A 23,179-nucleotide genomic window follows, 5' to 3' on the forward strand; every position below is an offset into this window, starting at 1 on the left:
GGGGACAGGACTCAGTCCTGGGGGGGCACCGTGACTCTGCACATTAGGGTACAGCTGGCTCCACATGTAAGAGCTGGAGGTGAAGACAGCACTGGTGAGCGGTAATGGGGGAGCAGGGGCTGTGTGATAGAGGGGACAGGACTCAGTCCTGGGGGAGCACCGGGACTCTGCACATTAGGGTACAGCCGGCTCCACATGTAAGAGCTGGAGGAGAAGTCTGCACTGGTGAGCGGTAATGGGGGAGCAGGGACTGTGTGATAGAGGGGACAGGACTCAGTCCTGGGGGGCATCGGGACTCTGCACATTAGGGTACAGCCGGCTCCACATGTAAGAGCTGGAGGAGAAGTCTGCACTGGTGAGCGGTAATGGGGGAGCAGGGGCTGTGTGATAGAGGGGACAGGACTCAGTCCTGGGGGAGCACCGGGACTCTGCACATTAGGGTACAGCCGGCTCCACATGTAAGAGCTGGAGGAGAAGTCTGCACTGGTGAGCGGTAATGGGGGAGCAGGGACTGTGTGATAGAGGGGACAGGACTCAGTCCTGGGGGGCATCGGGACTCTGCACATTAGGGTACAGCCGGCTCCACATGTAAGAGCTGGAGGAGAAGTCTGCACTGGTGAGCGGTAATGGGGGAGCAGGGACTGTGTGATAGAGGGGACAGGACTCAGTCCTGGGGGGCATCAGGACTCTGCACATTAGGGTACAGCCGGCTCCACATGTAAGAGCTGGAGGAGAAGTCTGCACTGGTGATCGGTAATGGGGGAGCAGGGACTGTGTGATAGAGGGGACACGACTCAGTCCTGGGGGAGCACCGGGACTCTGCACATTAGGGTACAACCGGCTCCATATATAAGAGCTGGGGGAGAAGTCTGCACTGGTGAGCGGTAATGGGGGAGCAGGGGCTGTGTGATAGAGTGGACAGGACTCAGTCCTGGGGGAGCATCGGGACTCTGCACATTAGGGTACAGCCGGCTCCACATGTAAGAGCTGGAGGAGAAGTCTGCACTGGTGAGCGGTAATGGGGGAGCAGTGACTGTGTGATAGAGGGGACAGGACTCAGTCCTGGGGAGCACCGGGACTCTGCACATTAGGGTACAGCCGGCTCCACATGTAAGAGCTGGAGGAGAAGTCTGCACTGGTGAGCGGTAATGGGGGAGCAGGGACTGTGTGATAGAGGGGACAGGACTCAGTCCTGGGGAGCACTGGGACTCTGCACATTAGGGTACAGCCGGCTCCACATGTAAGAGCTGGAGGAGAAGTCTGCACTGGTGAGCGGTAATGGGGGAGCAGTGACTGTGTGATAGAGGGGACAGGACTCAGTCCTGGGGGGCACCGGGACTCTGCACATTAGGGTACAGCCGGCTCCACATGTAAGAGCTGGGGGAGAAGTCTGCACTGGTGAGCGGTAATGGGGGAGCAGGGACTGTGTGATAGAGGGGACAGGACTCAGTCCTGGGGGGGCACCGGGGCTCTGCACATTAGGGTACAGCCGGCTCCAAATGTAAGAGCTGGCTAAGTCTGCACTGGTGAGCGGTAATGGGGGAGCAGGGACTGTGTGATAGAGGGGACAGGACTCAGTCCTGGTGGAGCATTGGGACTCTGCACATTAGGGTACAGCCGGCTCCACATGTAAGAGCTGGAGAAGTCTGCACTGGTGAGCGGTAATGGGGAGCAGGGACTGTGTGATAGAGGGGACAGGACTCAGTCCTGGGGTGGCACCGGGACTCTGCACTTTAGGGTACAGCCGGCTCCACATGTAAGAGCTGGAGGAGAAGTCTGCACTGGTGAGCGGTAATGGGGGAGCAGGGACTGTGTGATAGAGGGGACAGGACTCAGTCCTGGGGGGTCATCAGGACTCTGCACTTTAGGGTACAGCCGGCTCCACATGTAAGAGCTGGAGGAGAAGTCTGCACTGGTGAGCGGTAATGGGGGAGCAGGGACTGTGTGATAGAGGGGACAGGACTCAGTCCTGGGCGGGCACCGGGACTCTGCACATTAGGGAACAGCCGGCTCCACATGTAAGAGCTGGAGGAGAAGTCTGCACTGGTGAGTGGTAATGGGGGAGCAGGGACTGTGTGATAGGGGGGACAGGACTCAGTCCTGGGGGGCATCAGGACTCTGCACATTAGGGTACAGCCGGCTCCACATGTAAGAGCTGGAGGAGTAGTCTGCACTGGTGAGCGGTAATGGGGGAGCAGGGACTGTCTGATAGAGGGGACAGGACTCAGTCCTGGGGGAGCACCGGGACTCTGCACATTAGGGTACAACCGGCTCCACATATAAGAGCTGGGGGAGAAGTCTGCACTGGTGAGCGGTAATGGGGGAGCAGGGGCTGTGTGATAGAGTGGACAGGACTCAGTCCTGGGGGAGCATCGGGACTCTGCACATTAGGGTACAGCCGGCTCCACATGTAAGAGCTGGAGGAGAAGTCTGCACTGGTGAGTGGTAATGGGGGAGCAGTGACTGTGTAATAGAGGGGACAGGACTCAGTCCTGGGGAGCACCGGGACTCTGCACATTAGGGTACAGCCGGCTCCACATGTAAGAGCTGGAGGAGAAGTCTGCACTAGTGAGCGGTAATGGGGGAGCAGGGACTGTGTGATAGAGGGGACAGGACTCAGTCCTGGGGGGCACCGGGACTCTGCACATTAGGGTACAGCCGGCTCCACATGTAAGAGCTGGAGGAGAAGTCTGCACAGGTGAGCGGTAATGGGGGAGCAGGGACTGTGTGATAGAGGGGACAGGACTCAGTCCTGGGGGAGCACCGGGACTCTGCACATTAGGGTACAGCCGGCTCCACATGCAAGAGCTGGAGGAGAAGTCTGCACTGGTGAGCGGTAATGGGGGAGCAGGGACTGTGTGATAGAGGGGACAGGACTCAGTCCTGGGGGGGCACCGGGACTCTGCACATTAGGGTACAGCCGGCTCCACATGTAAGAGCTGGAGGAGAAGTCTGTACTGGTGAGCGGTAATGGGGGAGCAGGGACTGTGTGATAGAGGGGACAGGATTCAGTCCTGGGGGGGCACAGGGACTCTGCACATTAGGGTACAGCCGGCTCCACATGTAAGAGCTGGAGGAGAAGTCTGTACTGGTGAGCGGTAATGGGGGAGCAGGGATTGTGTGATAGAGGGTACAGGACTCAGTCCTCGGGGAGCACTTTTGCTTCCATGATCACGTGTGTATTACTGTGAAGGGCTGTAAAACCTGCATTCATATAATGACCACAGACAAGATCCATATTTCCAACACACAGCAGTACTATAATATTGCCGGGATATTCACATGTAACATAAACCAAAAAGAAAACAACCCTTAAAATTAAACTTTTAATTCTTAATATAATTAAAAATATTTTCACAATTCTCTAGAACATATAAAGGTAGTGCCTCCCTGGTCCTTAGAATAGGGGAATATTTTCAAAAAAAGTTAGGCAGGGAGTTAAACACAGTTTGGTGTTGACTGTGGACAGGCGAATTCGCCTGTCTGTGATCACACCGTCTGGTGTGCTAAACATGCATTCTGATAGTTTGCTTGCAGCAGGGCAGGCCAACACCTCCAAGGCTTAAAGGGCAAGCTCAGGAGCCATGTGTCCAATGTGGAGACCCACAAGTTAAAGGGAATCTGTCACCCCTTTTTAGTGATATCATGTAGAGATGTCACCCTATTGTGCGTCCCATAAGGATTCTTTTTGGACATTTTATTCCCCCCGACCCCGCATCGTTGATGCAAAAATACTTTTGTTATGTTAGTGAAGAGTTATGCAAATCGCCGCTGTCGAATGGGCGTGGCTTAATCAGCTTCTCTCCCCCCCCGGTTTGCTGAGCGTAATCTTCATCTGTGAATATCACAGATAACGTTTGCCGCGCTTACGCATTCAAAGATGCCTCTGGCGCCTGCGCAGTATGCTTTGCCCAACTGTGGGCGAAGCATATAAGCGGTACTGCGCATGCGCCGGTATTTTCCAGCGCGGTCTATGCCCCGGAAGTGTGTCCTGCATGTGAAGACTTCCGGGGCATAGACCGCTCTGGAAAACACCACTTAGGTAAAAAGGAACCTAGGCATGTTTGGTGTCTATGAACTCATAATGACCTGGAGAATCATAATGGCAGGTCAGTTTTAGCATTTAGTGAACTTAGTAAAAAAAGCCAAACAAGCGTGGGATGGCACTTTGTTTGCAACTTCACCGCACTTGTAATTTTTTTTCCCCATTTTCTAGTACACGATATGGTAAAACCAATGGTGTCGTTCAAAAGTACACCTCGTCCCGCAAGAGAAAAGCCCTCACATGGCCATATTGATGGAAAAAAATAAAAAGTTATGGCTCTGGGAAGAAGGGGAGTGAAAAACGAAAACGCAAAATCAAAAAAAGCTCCTTGCCAATCTGCACACTGCAGACAGATGCAGAAGTTGGTACCTGTGTTCCGTCATCATCAAAGATGTGCTGCGGTGGTACTCTGACTGTATGCACTAACCCTCCCACATACTCCTCCTCCAACTGAACAAGTGGTTGGTTATCTTCTCTTTAACTTGTCGGGCAGGGTCAGGTAGATGGCCCATGGAACCCCAGCCAGCGGAGTCATCAATAAGCATAAGTGACTGCTGCATGCCTTGGGGGCAGACTGCTTGGCTGAATTTCAAATGGGTGAAGTGGAAACCAGTTGACCATGGGCACCAGGTGCCAACTCTGCTCTTTCAGCAGGGAACCTGGTGGACGATAATGTTAAGGAACTGACACTCGGCCATCCAATCTAAAACTGCCCCAACACATTCGGACTTCACAATTCACCCAGCTGTATTCGGACCTACGAAATTGCGCAAAACATCCTCTTGCCTGCATCCACCAGTGAAATGTGTTTCATTTGGGAACTTATCAGGCACAGAATGAACATGTCCTCTCTCTGTAGCAGCTACAACACCACAAGCAGCACCATGGCCATGTCCCCTATTTGATGCTCTCCTCATTTTTTCCATCTCAAAAAAGTACACAATAGAGAAGAGAGAGTGCCCAGCAGATTATTACACTGTTAGGACCCTCTGCACCAGGCTGTTAGGGCACCTAAAGCTTCCAGTAACAGGCCAGCCGGGGAATTTGTACCATTGCCAATTCCGGATAGACCTTGGACTCATTTGTCCATGGACTTTATCACTGATCACCCTCCTTCCAATGGCAAAACTGTGGTTGACAGATTCAGTAAACAGGTGCATTTTGTACCTTTGGCAAGTCTGCCTAATGCAGAGACACTATCTAAGTTGTTTGTTGAGCACGTGGTGTGGTTACATGGTGTGCCTCTGAGTGTGGTTTCGGATAGAGGGGTACAATTTGTGTGCAAATTCTGGAGGGCTTTTTGTAAAAGGTTGAGTAATAGCTTGACTTTCTCCTCAGCCTATCATCCCGAGACCAACAGTCAATCCCGAGACCAACAGTCAGACAGAGAGGACTAATCAGTCACTTGAACAAATTTTGTGGTGTCTTGTCACGTCTCAACAAGATGATTGGTGTTCTTCATTGCCCGTGGCTAAGTTTGTATTTAATAATCGGATTAATCAGTCCACTGGCACCTCTCCGTTCTTTTGTTGTAACTACGGCTTTCACTCCCATTTTGGTGAATTTTCCAGGCTGGATTCGGCATGTCTAGGGGCTGATTCGTCTATTCAGCGGTTGGGGGAGGTATAGAGGGAGGTCAATAGGAACATTGGGGCAGCTCAGGGCAAACATAAACATTTTGCGGACAAGCAACAGTCTTTAGGGCCGGTATTTCTAGTAGGAGATGAAGTTTGGTTGTCTACCAAGAACATACGGTTGAATGTGTTCCATAAGTCCCTCCTTAAGTCATTTGTACCTTCCTTTGTTGGGTCGCCATCCCTTCCGCCACCTGTCTCTGTGGATAGTCCGACTGAGTATGAAGTGGAACAGAATGTGGATTCTCGTATGGTTCACCATTCACTTCAGTATTTGATTCACTGGAGGGGTCACGGTACTGAGGATCGATCATGGGTCCCGACGCGATCTGTCCATGCTGATCGCTTGGTTCGGGCCTTTCACGCTCGTTATCCTGGGAGGCCTGGAGGTCCAGTGCGCCCCCTCTTGAGAGGAGGGTACTGTCATGATCCAGGCTGGGTTTTGTATTCTGTCTCTCTTTCCCGGTCTCCTCATGTCAAGGGTTAACTTTTATCTGTCTCGTTCTGGCTTGATGCTGGCCATTTCTCTCCACTGCATCCTGCAGGCGATGTCAGTTATAGTTTTTGCCTACGGCGTGAGTAGCTGACTCCGTGTATACCCTGATGTGTCCTCCTGCTATTGCTTACTTTGCCTGTGCCTGTTTGTTCCCCTCTTCCGGTCCTGACTCTGTGTTCCCCCTTTCATGTGTTGGACTCACTGGTATTTGACTTGACTTGGACCCTGACCTGCTATTTGTCTCACGTCTTTGGCATATCTGCTCCTGACCGGTACTGACCCATTTGGCTTGTTTCTGACTCTGTGTTTTATTCCTTTGGTACTGCGCTACAGACTAATATCGACCCGGCTTGTTTCACTATTCTGCTGCCATCTGTTGGTAGCCTCGCTGCTGTGCTGCAGGTCTGCTCATGCTGTGTGCAGTCTTCTTCCCTGCTATTGCCATCTAGTGGAGCTTGTGTCTACCTGCATAGCAGCAGCGTGACAAACCTTTCATTAATTCTCTCTCTCTTTGTATGGTCTTTTCAATATTGCCCCCCTCCCCTCCTTTTTTTTTTCTCTTCCAGTTCCACTCTACTACCTGTAATGGGTAACTCCTGTATATGGGGTTAATATCCTCCACATCCTTCCTTTTTTATGTAGATCCTGATATCTCTGACCCAGTGCACGTGACCGCAGGGTCTGTTGCATTGGACCTCTGTGTCCGCTCTTCTATTCATTTTTTAGTCATTAGTATCATTATTTCTGCCCTGACCCTAATCCCCTTTTCTGTTTTTTTTTTTTTTTGTTTTTTTTTTTAACGATTTACTCAGGACAATCACATTTACTGGGATTACAATTATCTGTAGTTTATATTAGTGTTCTATCGTTATCTGTTACTGACGTCCCTGGTTCTGCCATACTGATCTCTGTGGATGTTCCCGACACTTTATAACTTTATATATTGTTTTCATGGAATATTTAATAAAGATTCGGATAATTTAGATTTTCCTTTTAGATTTGTTCTGTATTTTTGGTACTGGATTGGAGATATTCTGTGATAAATCTCTTTATGTAGCTATAATTGGATTGTGTGATCTACAGGGGCAGGATGGGGCCATGACTGGATGCAATGGTAATGTAAAGCCGGTAACTGCTTCGGAGATATGTTACATGGGATCTTTATGATGTTACATCGTCATCTTCTCCCCATTCAGGTCCCTACAATATCGGATCCTCTCAGTGGAGATCTTCTATATAAGAGAATTCTCCTGAGTGACCCTACAAGGATGGACAGGGACAAGATGGCGGAGAGGATATTACACCTCACCCTAGAGATCCTCTTCCGGCTTACTGGAGAGGTGAGAGATTCTGATGACGTCACATTACATCATTCTTATCTATTGGAATAACAGATGGACAGAACTGGAGGGGTGAGGACTCTGGAAATGTCTGTATTGAGGTTTATTAATGTGTCTCTCCATAACCAGGATTACACAGTAGTGAAGAAGACCTCTAGTGAGCGTTGTCAAGACCCGGTGTCTGAGGGATGGGGAAGACCCCTGAGCCCAATCACGGGGTCTCCACCTCACCCCCTGATACATGAGGACATCAATGACCAGAAGATCCTAGATCTCACCTACAAGATGACTGAGCTGCTGACTGGAGAGGTGACTTTGCTGGGACATTATACAGTAACGCTATGGAGGGAGCGGGGGATGACCGTATCTTTGTATGTGTCAGGTTCCTATAAGGTGTCAGGATGTCACCGTCTATTTCTCCATGGATGAGTGGGAGTATTTGGAAGGACACAAAGATCTGTACAAAGACGTCCAGACGGAGGTTCCCCAGCCCCTCACATCACCAGGTAATAGACAGAACTAAACACATGGCCTATAATTATCTGTATGTAACGGATGAATTCAGTCCCTGTATGTGTTTCCAACAGTTCTATCAAGTAAGAAGACAACACCAGAGAGATGTCCCCGTCCTCTTCTTCTACTGGATTGTAAACAAGAAGATCCCAATGTTCCTCAAAATCATCAGGTAGATGGAGAGAAGGTGTCATGAGATCTTCTATATGAGCTGTAAACGTTTTATCCACCAGTATAAGGGAAGAGTCAGACGTATAACTCGGACGGGGGTTGCGCCATAATGCTCGAACTGGCCGGTGGCCCTCCTAACCCGAGCATGACAGCATGTATTTCTATTAAACTGTCATGCTTGGGCTCCGGCAACATTTTGTGAAAGCCCGGGGCCCCCACACTTCTATTGCCTCGATGCTGTGGCCTCCGGGAAAATGGCCATTGGAGGCGGCGCATGCGCAGTTTGAGATCCCGGCTCCGAGATTTCAGTCTGCGCATGTGCCGCCTCCGGCGGCCATTTTCCCTGAGGCCACAGCATCGAGGCAATAGAAATGCGGGGGATCCGGGCTTTCACAAAATGTTGTCATAGTTCCCGCCTCCGGCGGCTATTTTCCCGTGGGCCACCGCATCGCAGCAATAGATGTGCAGGGGCTCTGAACTTTCACAAAATGTCGCAGTAGCCCACGCATCAGTCTGGGTCATATCATTTCCGGACCACCAAACACTCCCTGTGACTCCGCTCCACCAGCGCTGCCGATCCCCCCGGGTAAGCGCAAGACCGACCACCATTTGACACATTATTTTTTTTTTCCCATTTTCCTTCTGAAAATTTGGGGTGCGTCTTGTAGTCCGAAAAATACGGTATATCTGGTGGAGATGACAGGATAAAGCTGATCAAAGACATTAGATGTTGTCTGGATCTTCATCTGTCAGTAACTTCTAGAATATTTCTTTCAGGGTAAAGATCTGCCCCATATTAGTACTACAGAGACATATATGAGGGGTGATGAGTGGTGTAAAGAGATTCCTACAGATAACCGCACAGGTGAGTAGTGACCACTGAATGCACAGAAGTCACAGGCTCTAAAAAGTTACTGGCATGTAGAGTAACTTTAGATGTTCAGAGTGTTTTTCGTGTGTTTACTGAAACTTTTGATGTGGATGTAGGGTCTTATTCAATATGGGGACTATTCTTTTTTTTTTTTTTATTTTTACAATGTGCTATCACTCAGGTAGTCGCTTCCTACCTGTCATTTGTGCCTGCTGCTGATCTCTACCGACACAGAGCTGTCACAGGCCGCTCTTACTAGTAATATGGCTATTCTTCCGTTCTGCTTTGTTGACTGGGCGTGACTGCTGATGTCATGCTGATTGATAGTTTAACTGCAGGAAGCCATCTATTAATCACCATGGTATCGGAAGGCATGTCTTATCTACAGATCAGCCCAGAAGAAGAAGAGCTGCTCGGCTGATGTGGAGAAGCCAAATCACCGGCAGGAGCGGTCAGTGACCACTATGACCCAGCGTCAACTACAACAGGCAAGTAATTGCTTCTGTTAGCAAATACTTGCCTGTTTAGTTTTTAGGCCAAGAGTATAGAAAAAAAATAAGTCTTGGATAATCTTCTCAAGATTGGCACCGTGCACACCAGTCTTTAATAAAGGAGGGTGGTGGGGTAAGTTCTACTGAATTCATTCAGGCATGCACACACTACTTCTCTGTGGTACACACCTCGCCAGAAATGGTACCCAAGTCAAGAACAGATTGCAGCAACTTTTCTAATGGGTGTAAGTTATGCCCCTAGCAGTGAATTGTGACCTGCACCAGCAAGCCCTCTTTATGCTCCATCCACTTTGATGGACCCTCCTTAGACTGGCGTAAAAATGCCAAAAACTTCTGCAAAAAATGTGACTCTTTAGTTTTTCAGTCTTTTTTTTTTATAGTATTTTGTACAAATGTTTCTCCCGTGCATCCACGGCACGTTTGTAAGCTGCTGCAGAAGAGATAACGCTTTATTTACAGTCCTGTCCATCACAGGTCACTGCACGATTGATATCTCTAAACATATTTTGAAGCATGTCAGTGTCGGTAACTGTGCAGGATGACACCAGAGATATCGCACAGAATCCCACCACTGCCACAACGTGTGAAGGATGGCACCAGAGAAATCACAAAGAATCCCACCGCTGCCATCACATATGATGAACCCACTTCGCCACCCCACTTGTACCAGCGTGACGTTCCACACCCCCTGGGGACACATAAGGTCAGCTTGACACAGTTGTACAGAGACCTTGTCTACATGGGCCCAGGGAGGCACGGGGAGTGAGGGGAGGTGCCCACGTAGCCGCTGACGTGGCACCACACTCGTTCACAACCCTGGCAGGCTGAGAGGCCCCTGTTACTAGCAACAGTGAAACAGTGCCCCGTAGGACTACCACCAGTTTCTCGTTTGATATAATCCCGCTCCATTAGCGAGATTATTTTGGGCCAGAAACCAGCCCTTGTACCATGGAAAGTTCAGTCAAGAACCCGGACATGTGAATTTGTGGATTGAAATAAAAGAGCAGCCCAAGTTTAAATTATATATTTAATCGCCTTAAAGGTACACAAGGCAAAACACTATATACACAATGGTTATACATATACAATGGTCAGATATGCAAATATAAACAGTGGTAGTACAAAGGGTGCAGAGGATATGAGTCAGTTACCAGTTAGATGAAAGGCCTGGCTTGTGGGGGAGGAACTGCTACATGGGAGGCGGGTGATTCCTTCTGCTCCTTGACTTCTCCCCGCATAATATGTCGTTGTGACCTCCCCGGAAAAAAGCAATAGGCCATGATTTACACAAGCAGTTACCCCTTTGGGTCACTGCCCTCCTGCCATCTGGGCTTGACCTAAATCCCCTCCTCTTTCATTTAACAGCTAAAAACTCCTAAATCTAAGATGTGTTATAGGTCCTTAATGGACTATCCTAGGGAGGCAGTTTTGGCTCCATTGGACGGGCCCCTGCTACGTGCTGAGACCAAACAAACACTGCTTTGCTATTTAGCTCCTACTAGGCATTCTACGTTTACTTCCATCCCAGGGTACTATAATGGGTCAAAAACCAGGCGAGTGTTTGTCATGTTCTGGGGTTATCGGAAGTATACACGATGCATGGCTAGGTCATATAGTATCTCCATAACTCCTTATGGAATTATGTTTCTAGAATGTTTTAGAAGGTTTATTTTGCACGTTTGATTCAGCATAACTCTATATTACAAGCAAGCCTTTGTCCTGAGCTTAGCTGGCTCAAGGTAAGAGATCTGTTACTCACAGCTTTTTGAGGCTTAACCACCTTCTGAGTTAGTTGCCAGCTTTCTCCTTAAGGCTTTGAGAATGCTGGACAACCTGCTGAGCCAGATTTCCTGTCCTTTTTTTTAAATCAGATACATTTTTATTTAACCAAAATACAAGGTACAAAACAATAGAACAAAAATCGCAATGAAAGCAACATGCCGATGTTTTAAAGAAATAGAATAAAGAAGATTTTAACCGATGAGTGCCATCTGTATTTCTTTTTTGGTGAAACAACATTAACAATGGTCATTAGTTTCAGAAATTCCCTCCCTTCCCCTCCCCCTCCCCCCATTACATACAAGAGCAGCAAATAATGCATGGTGTAACTTAAGATCAGGGTCATCTTCTCTCCACCCAAGGTGTCCTTAGTGTGTCAAATGTTCTTATGCCTTTTCTTTTAACGTAAATGTTTTTTTTAATATTCACAATAGAGTCAGACTGTCTGAAAAATTCCCTCAATGTTGGCGGATCTTCATTTATCCAGTATCTGGCGATCAGTTTTCGCGCAATATATAATAATCTAGCTATAGCCACTTTTATTTATTATGTACCTGGACCTCCTCCACATATCCCAGTATACACACCACAGGATCCCTCTCAATCCTACAACCATACGCTCCTCCTATGGCATTAAGCACCGCTGTCCAATATGGGTTCAGATTTGGACACTGCCATAACATATGAATAATTCCAGCCCCCCTCCATTCAGCACCAAGGACACTCAGGAGTCTGTCTCAGACCTGCTCTAGACAGCCGTTCAGGAGTCCTATATACTCTATGGAGTACATATATCTGCGAGAGTCTGCCCGGTTCACTCAGCGATAATTGGGGTATATATTCAATAATCACTTCCCATTTTTCTTCCTCTATCCTACCCAAGTCTTCGTCCCAATTATTTAAAAAAGTATTCATTAGAACCTTATAAATGCCCGACACTACCCCTTTTCTTCCCCCCTCTGCACAGACATACAGTAATCAATCGATATGTCCTTGTGAATCTCTATTTTCATCGTCCTACTCTGCATAAAATAAGCATGCTCATAATCTTCCTGCAACTTTCCAAAGGGCACCAGTCCCTGCACGTCCTGCACCTGAACCATGTTCTGTATTCCCAGTCTCATCCAATTTTTAAATTCTCCCATTTTAACAAATTCCGGTAGAGTCTCGTTTTGCCATATCGGGGAAAAATTTGTCAAGTGTTCCAAACAGCTAATCTTTATAATTGCTTCCCCGACTTTATGTATCAGCGCTAAAGTAGGGTACATCAAACCTAACTTCCTAAAACTTCCTGCCTCTAACCCCTGAACCTAGGGATCCCTCCCCATCACCTGGACCAAGACCCTTTGTATTGAACCAGCTCCAGACACATCCCTCCACCCCCTCATCTGTTGGCCCTGAGCAGCTAAGTAATAAATCCAAGGGTTTGGAAGCGCCAGTCCCCCTCCATGCTTGGACCTCTGCAATATCTCAAGACTGATCCTTGGCTGCTGTTTTCACCACAGAAGATCCTAAATATAGAGTCAATAGTACGAAACCACCGCCTAGGGAACCAGAAAGGGGCATTGTACAAGATGTACAGCAGTTGGGGCATCAAAATCATCTTAATCAGATTAATTCTTCCCACTACTGAAATATACAGTTTTCACCACGCCCCTACTTTACTCCTAAACTAAAGGCCCCGTCTCACTAAGCGATCTCGGTAGCGAGATCGCTGCTGAGTCACAACTTTTGTGACGTAACAGCGATCTCACCAGCGAGATCGCTGTGTGTGACAGCGATCAGCGAGCGGCCCCCCTGCCGGTATCGCTGATCGCTGGAAGAAACCTCTGGACATTTCTTTGGTCGCTGGTCTCCCGCTGGCCAGCACGCATCGCTGTGTGTGACAGCGGGAGACCAGCGATCAGGTGTAAAAAATAATTAAAAAATATATAGTTATTCTCACCTTCTGACGTCCTGTTCAGCCATCCTGCCTCTCTCCACGCTCCGGGCCCAGTGATCCTTGCACGAATGACCGCGAGACTTTGTTATCCCTCGAGACCGTGACATCAGCAGGATGGCTGAACGCGACGTCGGAAGGTGAGAATAACTATATTTTTTATTTTGATTCTATTTTTTACAGCGATGGCAAGCGATGCCGGGCGCTCGGCATCGCTGTGCTGATCGCTGGTGAAGCTGTCTGTGTGACAGCTCACCAGCGATCACATAGCGACTTACTAGCGATCCTGACACCTTCATATCGGTGTCGGGATCGCTGGTAAGTCGCTTAGTGTGACAGGGCCTTTACTCAGCAGTGGAATCAGATTCAAATCTGCATAGCTCGAAATCGGAAGTGCCTCTTGAATGCCCAGGTATTTAAACTGTCGCAACACTGCAAACCTACTACCCTCTCCCGACTCTGGCAAATCAACAACACAATCATACAGCCATGACAGTGGATTTTTTCCCAGTTAATTTCTAATCCCGATATAGACCCAAATGTTTTAATAATATCCATTGCTCTCAACAACGTCTCTCCGGAATCCTCCAAAAAAAACAACACATCATCTGCATACAGTGATACTTTTTCTTCTACCAAGCCATTTCTGAACCCTTTAACCGAAGCCGTCCTCCTAATTGTCTGCGCCAAGGGCTCCACTGCCGAAGCAAAAAGTAGCGGGGACAGCGGACATCCCTACCTAGTCCCCCTATGAAGCGCAAAACTCCAACATATTTGCACGTTAACTCTGACCCTAGCCGTCGGGGAAGTATATATCAACCGTATCCATGAAATAAAGGTCGGCCCAAAACCAAAGCGTTCCAACACCCTCCAAAGATACTGCCACTCAACACTATCAAACGCTTTACACACATCCAATGATACCACAACCCTACTGCCCCTATTGTTCGACGGCAGCTGCAAATTCAGAAAAAGTCTACACAAATTAATCGCTTTAGACTTATTTGCCATAAATCCGGATTGGTCCGGATGAACAAGATCTTGAACCATACTCTCCAAACGGCTAGCCAAGATTTTAACCAAAATCTTTACATCCGTCAGCAACGAGATGGGCCTATAAGATTCTGCCAATTCCGGATCTCTTCCCTCTTTCGGAATGACCACCACCACCACCACCGCCTCCCTCATGGACTCCTGAAGAGCCTCTTAAAAAAACCTTTTGCAGTCTGCATGTTACCATCTCAATTAATTGTTTGTAAATTTCACATGGGACAGGAAACCCTTGCTATTCAAAGGAATCAGGTTTTATAATCCCATACTAAATGGGATACAAATAAATGATTGGCATGAAATTTATATTTCCAATATTCTTCACAGTAACCTGTGAAGTGGAAGACCAGAAGCCTTACCAGCCATCTAAAGGCTTCATTGCTATGTACAAGAGAATTTTCTAAGCCAAAAACCTCAATAGCATTGTTCTTTACATGTAGCGGTACATGTATACTGGTCTATACAGATATCTCTATATGTCAGTACATTATAAGATCAACTAAAGACATAAAACAATGACAATAAATATGACATAGTTTGCATAATCGTAACAACCGGTACAATTAAGTGAACACATTTTTGTGGTGATCGACAAATTATGTGACTAAAAATGGTTGAATTTTTTTCTATTCATATCAATTTGACTAACTATAAAATAAGAACATCATGCACAACTTTGTTTTCTAAAAATGGACACCTATCCAAACCGAGAAGGACCCCAATGTTCTCTTCATCTGAGATCTATGTGTCATCTGAGATCTATGTGTCATCTGAGATCTATGTGTCATCTGAGTGCTGTTTGTTCTCACTGATCAGTTGATATGAGAAGTGTAAAGTTTCTACTCAGACGATTGCACTTGAGGTAGACACAGGAAGCGGTTTAAGTAAAACGTCCAGGCTGGTTTATTAAGACTCTATAAACCATGACACAAGCAAAGGAAATAAACGGTGTTTCAGTACAGGCAAAGCAAAGTAAACAGTCCAAATAACGACACGTTAGTGATAGCCTAGGAAACTCCGGCTGGATAGTATCCAGTATACCAACTTAGTCTGGAGACATCACACAGGAAGCCTTCTTTACTAGTGATGAGCGAGCATGCACGGATAAGGTTTGTAAGGCAGCCAAGGCGGCTCAAACATTTTTCGAGTACACCGAAGACACTGGGTTAGCACTCGAGCATTCTCAGACAACCCCTTATTCGTGCCTTTTGCTCATCACTACTTCTTATCTCCACATATTGTGCAATAATGATACAGCTGGACTTCCTAATATCCGCCATACCACACCCCAGGGAGGGGATATGTGAGCAGCCAGTCCTACCTATCTCTAGGAATACTTGTAAACCTGGCCCTTGTCAAGCCCTTTTAACACTCTCAGCACCATGCATGCTGGAGCTTGCTTCCAGGGTTACATCACTGAAGACAACTACCTCCGTGATGCATATCTCCCATCAATGATGGGTCCAACTGCCATCTTATATATCCACCCTTCTGCCCAAACTTGGGGGGCTCAGCACCTTCCGCCATCATACACTCTGTCCATAGCTCTTTGAAAGGTTTTTGGAGCTCCTTGAAACCCAATTGTCGGCTTCGGACTCCAAACAGGGAGCTTCCACGAACTCTTTATTTGACCTTGGCTTGCTCAGGTTGACGTGGTACACTTGATAAGGCTTCCTTCTCCCTGGTTGGTGGACTTTATAGTTGACGTCGCTAACCTTTTCAACCATTTCGTAGGGGCACTGCAACATGGCCAGAAGTTTTTAGCAAAGAAAGAGAAAAATAATTATGCTATGTACACAGGGATCACCATAAATAAACAAATTATTTTATTGAAACAAGCAGCAATTTTTTTTCACTTTCACAAGGATAGCAGGAGAAAAATGAACCACAAAATGTGTTGTGGAATTTCTCCTGGGTACCCCAATACCTCACATCTGGGGGAAAACTATTGTTTGGACTCAGAAGGGAAGAAGCATCGTTTGAATATTTGAACCGAAAAATGGCTGGAATCGGGAGCAGACGCCATGCTGCGTTTAGAGAGACTCTGATGTGCCTAAACAGTGGAAACCCACCACAAGTGAACCCATTTTGGAAACTAGACCCATTAAGGACCTTATCTAGATGTGTGGTAAACACTTGGAACTCCCAGGTGCTTCACAGAAGTTTATAACATAGCTGTGAAAATTATAAAATCACATTTTTCCCACAAAAATGCTTTTTAGCCCCACATTTTTTATTTTCACAACGGTAACAGGAGAAAATGGAACAGAAAATTTGTTGTGCAATTTCTTTTGAGTACACAGATACTCCACATGTGGGGGAAAACTAATGTTTGGACTCACAGCAGGGCTCAGAAAGGAAGGAGTGACGTTTTGGAACGCAGACTTTGGTGGAATGGTTTGGAGAGCCCCTAATGTGCCTAAACAGTGGAAACACCCCACAAACGTATCCCATTTTGAAAACTACACCCCTCAAGGATTTTATCCAGGGGTATAGTGAGGATTTTGAACCCAGGGGTACAACACAGAATTATTTTTTTTTAAATTCATTTATTAAACAACAACAAACAGATGTACACATTTTGTAAATAACCAATGCAATATTTACACGATCAGAGGCGTATCTAGGCTTTCTGGCACCCGGGGCATGAATTCGGTTCTGCAACCCCCCCCCCCCCCGCCCAAGTACATATGCGACTTGCACACTTAGCCATGTACCCACGAGCTGCTCTCCCCAATGCTCTCAATATTCAGTAAAAAACTGGGAGAAGCAGGAAGAGAAGCTCGTTGTCACAGGACCATAACAATGAAAATCGCATATGAGTGAAGTGTCCATGTGATGAGTACTGGAACCTGCAGAGCTGAATCCTGACATTGCAGCTTCTGAATTCTCACAACGAATGCACTGCACACTTTTAGGATTCTCCCTTTTTCCGATGTACAATCATTTCAGCACAAGTATGTGATTTGTATACTTCTGGCCACATTGTGACTAGACGTGCCCGGCCTCGCTCAATTTTCATTGAGTGAGGCCACACACGTCTAGTCAGCATGTGACCGCATGTATGTAAATCACCGGCACAAGAGAATCCTAACAGCGTTCAGTGAGCACTGTGAGAATTCAGAAGTCTGCAGTCACATAGAATGACTGCAGACTCAGCACAAACCTGGAGAACCCCTTTAATGTTCCTAACATAAATAAAAACTTGAGAATTAGTCAGTATCACAAATAACATTTACATCCAGGTACCTTATAGATGACGTCGTCTCTGGAGTCATTCTCCTTCTTTTCTTCTTCTTGTCCTGACCCCATGATGAGTTTTCTCATCCACATTTTGTCTCTGCAGACTTCGATCTTCTCCGGTCTTCTGCAGCAAATCTCCACACGATGCCCTTAAAGATAGAAATGTCATTATAATGCCCCTAAATAAAAATATCTGCAATATACTGTCGCCTCACACTATTCCCCTCCGTCCTCATACTGTCTCCTCTAACATCCCACCTGTTCACCATACTGTCTTCTCATATATTTACCCCCTCACTCTCTATACTGTCTGCTCACACATACCCCCGACTCCCCATACTGTCTGCTCACATCCCATCACCCTCACTTCCCATACTGTGTCCACTTACATTAACTAGTTCGCTCCCCATACTGTCTGCACCCATCATACTGTCTGAACCAATCCCCCATACTAGAAAAAAGGGAAGAAAGTTCCAGCGCTAGGAATGGAAAATTAAAAATCCATTTTATTGTGCCAATGCATATTAAAATTCCAGCAGGTACAGCATATCAGTCGGATGATTAAGATGATGAACATGATTAAGACCTGAGGCGTCGAAACGCGTTGTTCTGCAGTCATCCGACTGATATGCTGTACCTGCTGGAATTTTAATATGCATTGGCACAATAAAATGGATTTTTAATTTTCCATTCCTAGCGCTGGAACTTTCTTCCCTTTTTTCTACTATTGATTGACTGCCTAGTCAAATCCGTGCGCAGGATTTGGATCCTACCAGCAAGGCAGTGCGGTGATCTGGATTAATCTGTTCTTTTACTCCAATCCCCCATACTGTTTCCTCATACATACTCTTCATTTTGTGTCCTCAAATCTCCCCACACATTAAATCCCCCCCCATCCCCAATCCCCCACACACATTAAGTACCCCCCATCCCCACTCCAAATCCCCCCACACATTAAATAACTCCCCATCCCCACTTCAAATCCCCCCACACACATTAAATCCCCCATCCCCACTCCAAATCCCCCCACACATTAACCCAATCCCCACTCATTAACCCCCATCACCACTCCAAATCTCCCCACACATTAAATAACCCCCATCCCCACTCCAAATCCCCCCACACATTAACCTAATCCCCACTCATTAACCCCCATCACCACTCATTAACCCCCTCACACATTAACCCCCATCCCCACTCATTAACGCCCCCACACATTAACCCCCATCCCCATTCATTAATCCCCCACACATTAACCCTTATCCCCACTCATTAACCCTCCCACTCATTAACTCCCCCACACGTTAACCCCCATCCCCACACATTAACCCCCATCCCCTCTACAAATCCCCCCCCATCTCCACTCATTAACTCCCTCTCATCTCCCATCTTCGGTGGTTCTTCAGCTCCACAGTGGAGCACTTACCACCAGGGTTCTCTTTGGGCGCCGGGGAGTGACGTCAGCAGCGTGATCACATGTCCTGATCACGCTGCTGACGTCGCTCTGACCCGGCGGTCAGAGCTGCAATTGCACTGGCGTCTGTATAGACGCCAGTACAATTGTTCCCTGGGAGCCGGCACGCGCACCTTCTCTGCGCCAGCTGTCAGCTTGACAGCTGGCACAGAGAATCGCCGACTCCCAGACCGGGGGGGGCAGAACGCAGCCGCCAGGGAGGACACTGCAAACCGCTGCATTAGGCGGCCCGACTGCGCCCCCCTGCTGGCTGCGCCCGGGGCAAATGCCCCGGCTGCCCCCCCTAGATACGCCGCTGTACACGATCATCAAACAAGGTATGCACTGTATGTATAGGTGGGCCCCACAACATGTAGCACATAAATGATAGCTGGGTGCTGCACAGTGCCGAAAGTACCAAGAAAGAGACAAGAAAAAGCACAGAATGGAGCGCACTCGCAGCTGAATATTACTATGCAAAAAGACTTTTATTCATACAATGCCAAGAAAACCAAGTGCATAATAAAAACAGTTAAAAAACACCAATGAAAACAATGTGGGCAAGTGGATGTGAGCATACATATACATGCAAAGTATATTTGATATATTCAAATAACATAAATTTGCAGCAATGCTCTTTTTCTCCCAATGGATAATAAATAACAATAAATGTATATTAAATTTCTATATGTGATTTATTAAGTATCTCTTATCTCTTAAGAATATGAAAAAAAGAGACTAAGACCTGACTAATGAATGGCTTGCACTATGATGAATTTGTATCAATTGTGCATGCATCCTCAAAAAGGCCTGTGCCACATGCAGATGAACAGTTCACATAATGGTAAAATACCCATGGAAAGCCATGCAGAGCTCAGATACCATCCCATGCATATAAAAATATGAAAAAAGGACTAAGACCTAGCTAATGAATGGCTTGCACTATAAATAATGAATTTGTGTCAGTTATGCATACATCCTCAAAAAAGGATTGTGCCTCATGCAGATGAACAGGTAAAAAGAACAATGCTAGTTCACATAATGGTAAAATACCCAGGGAAAGCCATGCAGATCTCAGATACCATCCCATACATATGGGGAAAAAAAGAGGGAGAGAACAGGTTAAATCACATAATAATTACCAAGGAAGACCACTCAGCCCACAGACGCCCAACGCGTGTCGCTGCTGCCTGCAGCTTCGTCAGGGGATTTTATCCAGGGGTATAGTGAGCGTTTTGAGCCCACAGGTACAACACAGAATTACTTATTAAACAACAACAAACAGATGTACACATTTTGTAAATAACCAATGCAATATATACACGATCATCATAATATCTGTAAAGGGAGAAAAAAAAAAAGTTTGCATTTTGAGTTATTTGTACAGATCTAAATTTCACAGGTCCTCACTCTTGCGAGGCCTATGGATAACCTAGGAGTCATTACAATAACCCGTTATTCATCTATACAAATGTTTGACTGTGCATAACCCAGAATGATACATTACAACCAATACAAAAAAATTTAATTAAAAAAACTACAAAAGAACTGCTCAGCCCTGTTCTTCCAACACCAGCTTCTCAACCATGACAGAAGATCAGCTTACCACACTTCTGTCAAGATCACATCTCACCACTTGCACGCTTGACCAGCTCCCGTCCCACCTCATCCCTAACTTCGCCACAGTCTTCATCCCAACCTTAACACTCCTCTTCAACCTCTCACAAATGTTGTTTTCCCTCATCCTTCAAACATGCCTCAATCACACCCATCCTCAAAAAACCCTCCCTCGACTCATCCCCTGTGTCTAGCTATCGCCCGATATCACTTCACCCTATGCCTCAAAACTACTGGAACAGCATGTATATCTTGAACTGTCCTCCCACCTCTCCTCCTGCTCTCTCTTTGACCGGTTACAATCTGTCTTCAGACCACATCACTCAACTGAAACTGCCCTAACTAAAGTCACCAATGACCTACTAACCGCCAAGAGCAAGCGACACTATGTCCTTCTCCTGGATCTGTCTTCTGCCTTTGACACTGTGTACCATTTCCTGCTATTAAAGATTCTCTCATCTCTTTTGGCATAGACTTGACCCTACCCTGGATCTCGTCATGTGTAACAAACCGGATATTCAGTGTCTCCCTCTCCTACACCACCTCCTCACCTCGCCCCCTGTCTGTCGGTGTTCCTCAAGGCTCAGTTCTAGGACCCCTACTCTTCTCCATCTACACCTTCGGCCTGGGACAACTCATAGAATTCCCACGGTTTGCAATATCATCTCTACGCCGATGACACGCAGATCTACCTATCTGGACCTGACATTACCTCCCTACTGACCAAAATCCTACAATGTATGGCTGCTTGTTATGAACAGGTCACCGAAGAGGATGGTAGGAACAGGCTAAGCCACCAGGAAACCAGAGAGGTTGGTAACTCAGCGGATTGCACACCCCTGATCCTAACAACACAACTAGCATTAGCCGTGGAGCGTTCCTATGATGCCCTAGACGCCTCGGCACAGCCGGAGAGCTAACGAAGCCTAAAGCCAGAAAGGTGAAATCTAAACTGCCCCAGAGCAGATCCCCTAAGGAATAGACAGCCCTCCAAACATATATTGTCAGTGAGACAACATGAGACAAAAACATAGGCAGAAAATAGACTGAGCAAATGATGGGCCCAAACTCTCTAGATATGACAGGACAGAAAAGATACTGTCTGCAATCACGCAAAAACTCTAAAAAATCCAACACATCTGATATACAAAAAACCTGAGGCCACACGACCTCACCCCCGCTAGAGATCAGCACTCTGGTGTGAATTCGAAGCAAAGCAAAAGATACTAATATACAGTCATATGTAAAAGTTTGGGCACCCCTATTAATGTTAACCTTTTTTCTTAATAGCAATTTTGGTTTTTGCAACAGGTATTTCAGTTTCATATATCTAATAACTGATGGACTCAGTTATATTTCTGGATTCAAATGAGGTTTATTGTACTAACAGAAAATGTGCAATCTGCATTTAAACAAAATTTGACCAGTGTAAAAGTATGGGCACCCTTATCATTTTCTTGATTTGAACACTCCTAACTACTTTTTACTGACTTCCTGAAGCACTAAATTGGTTTTGTAACCTCATTGAGCTTTGAACTTCATAGCCAGGTGTATCAAATCATGAGAAAAGGTATTTAAAGTGGCCACTTGCAAGTAGTTCTCCTATTTGATTCTCCTATGAAGAGTGGCATCATGGGCTCCTCAAAACAACTCTCAAATGATCTGAAAACAAAGATTATTCAACATAGCTTTTCAGGGGAAGGATACAAAAAGTTGTCTCAGAGATTTAACCTGTCAGTTTCCACTGTGAAGAACATAGTAAGGAAATGGAAGAATACAGGTACAGTTCTTGTTAAGCCCAGAAGTGGCAGGCCAAGAAAAATATCAGAAAGGCAGAGAAGAAGAATGCTGAGAACAGTCAAGGACAATCCACAGACAACCTCCAAAGACCTGCCGCATCATCTTGCTGCAGATGGTGTCACTGTGCATCGGTCAACAATACAGCGCACTTTGCACAAGGAGAAGCTGTATGGGAGAGTGATGCAAAAGAAGCCGTTTCTGCAAGCACGCCACAAACAGAGTCACCTGAGGTATGCAAAAGCACATTAGAACAAGCCAGTTACATTTTGGAAGAAGGTCCTGTGGACTGATGAAACAAAGATTGAGTTGTTTGGTCATACAAAAAGGCGTTATGCATGCGCTGTATTGTTGACCGATGCACAGTGACACCATCTGCAGCAAGATGATGCTGCAGGTCTTTGGAGGTGGTCTGTGGATTGTCCTTGACTGTTCTCACCATTCTTCTTCTCTGCCTTTCTGATATTTTTCTTGGCCTGCCACTTCTGGGCTTAACAAGAACTGTACCTGTGTTCTTCCATTTTCTTACTATGTTCCTCACAGTGGAAACTGACAGGTTAAATCTCTGAGACAACTTTTTGTATCCTTCCCCTGAAAAGCTATGTTGAATAATCTTTGTTTTCAGATCATTTGAGAGTTGTTTTGAGGAGCCCATGATGCCACTCTTCATAGGAGAATCAAATAGGAGAACTACTTGCAAGTGGCCACTTTAAATACCT

At 46.5% G+C, this 23,179-nt stretch overlaps 1 protein-coding gene across 4 annotated transcripts in view; it reads left to right on the forward strand.

Moving 5' to 3' along the window:
- LOC141073571 (uncharacterized) overlaps positions 1–23,179 on the forward strand; it is a 700,581-nt gene that overhangs the window by 449,721 nt on the left and 227,681 nt on the right. For all 4 annotated transcript variants that reach the window (XM_073560887.1, XM_073560881.1, XM_073560876.1 and 1 more), the window contains exons 2-6: positions 7,372–7,515; positions 7,645–7,824; positions 7,898–8,021; positions 8,103–8,200; positions 8,977–9,064. In XM_073560887.1, the coding sequence (XP_073416988.1) occupies positions 7,444–7,515; positions 7,645–7,824; positions 7,898–8,021; positions 8,103–8,200; positions 8,977–9,064 (562 nt within the window). In that variant the 5' untranslated portion in view covers positions 7,372–7,443. The remainder of the gene's footprint in view (positions 1–7,371; positions 7,516–7,644; positions 7,825–7,897; positions 8,022–8,102; positions 8,201–8,976; positions 9,065–23,179) is intronic.

Source organism: Dendrobates tinctorius, unplaced genomic scaffold, assembly GCF_039654945.1.
Source record: "Dendrobates tinctorius isolate UK_male_01 unplaced genomic scaffold, ASM3965494v1 ptg000014l, whole genome shotgun sequence".
NCBI lineage: Eukaryota > Metazoa > Chordata > Amphibia > Anura > Dendrobatidae > Dendrobates > Dendrobates tinctorius.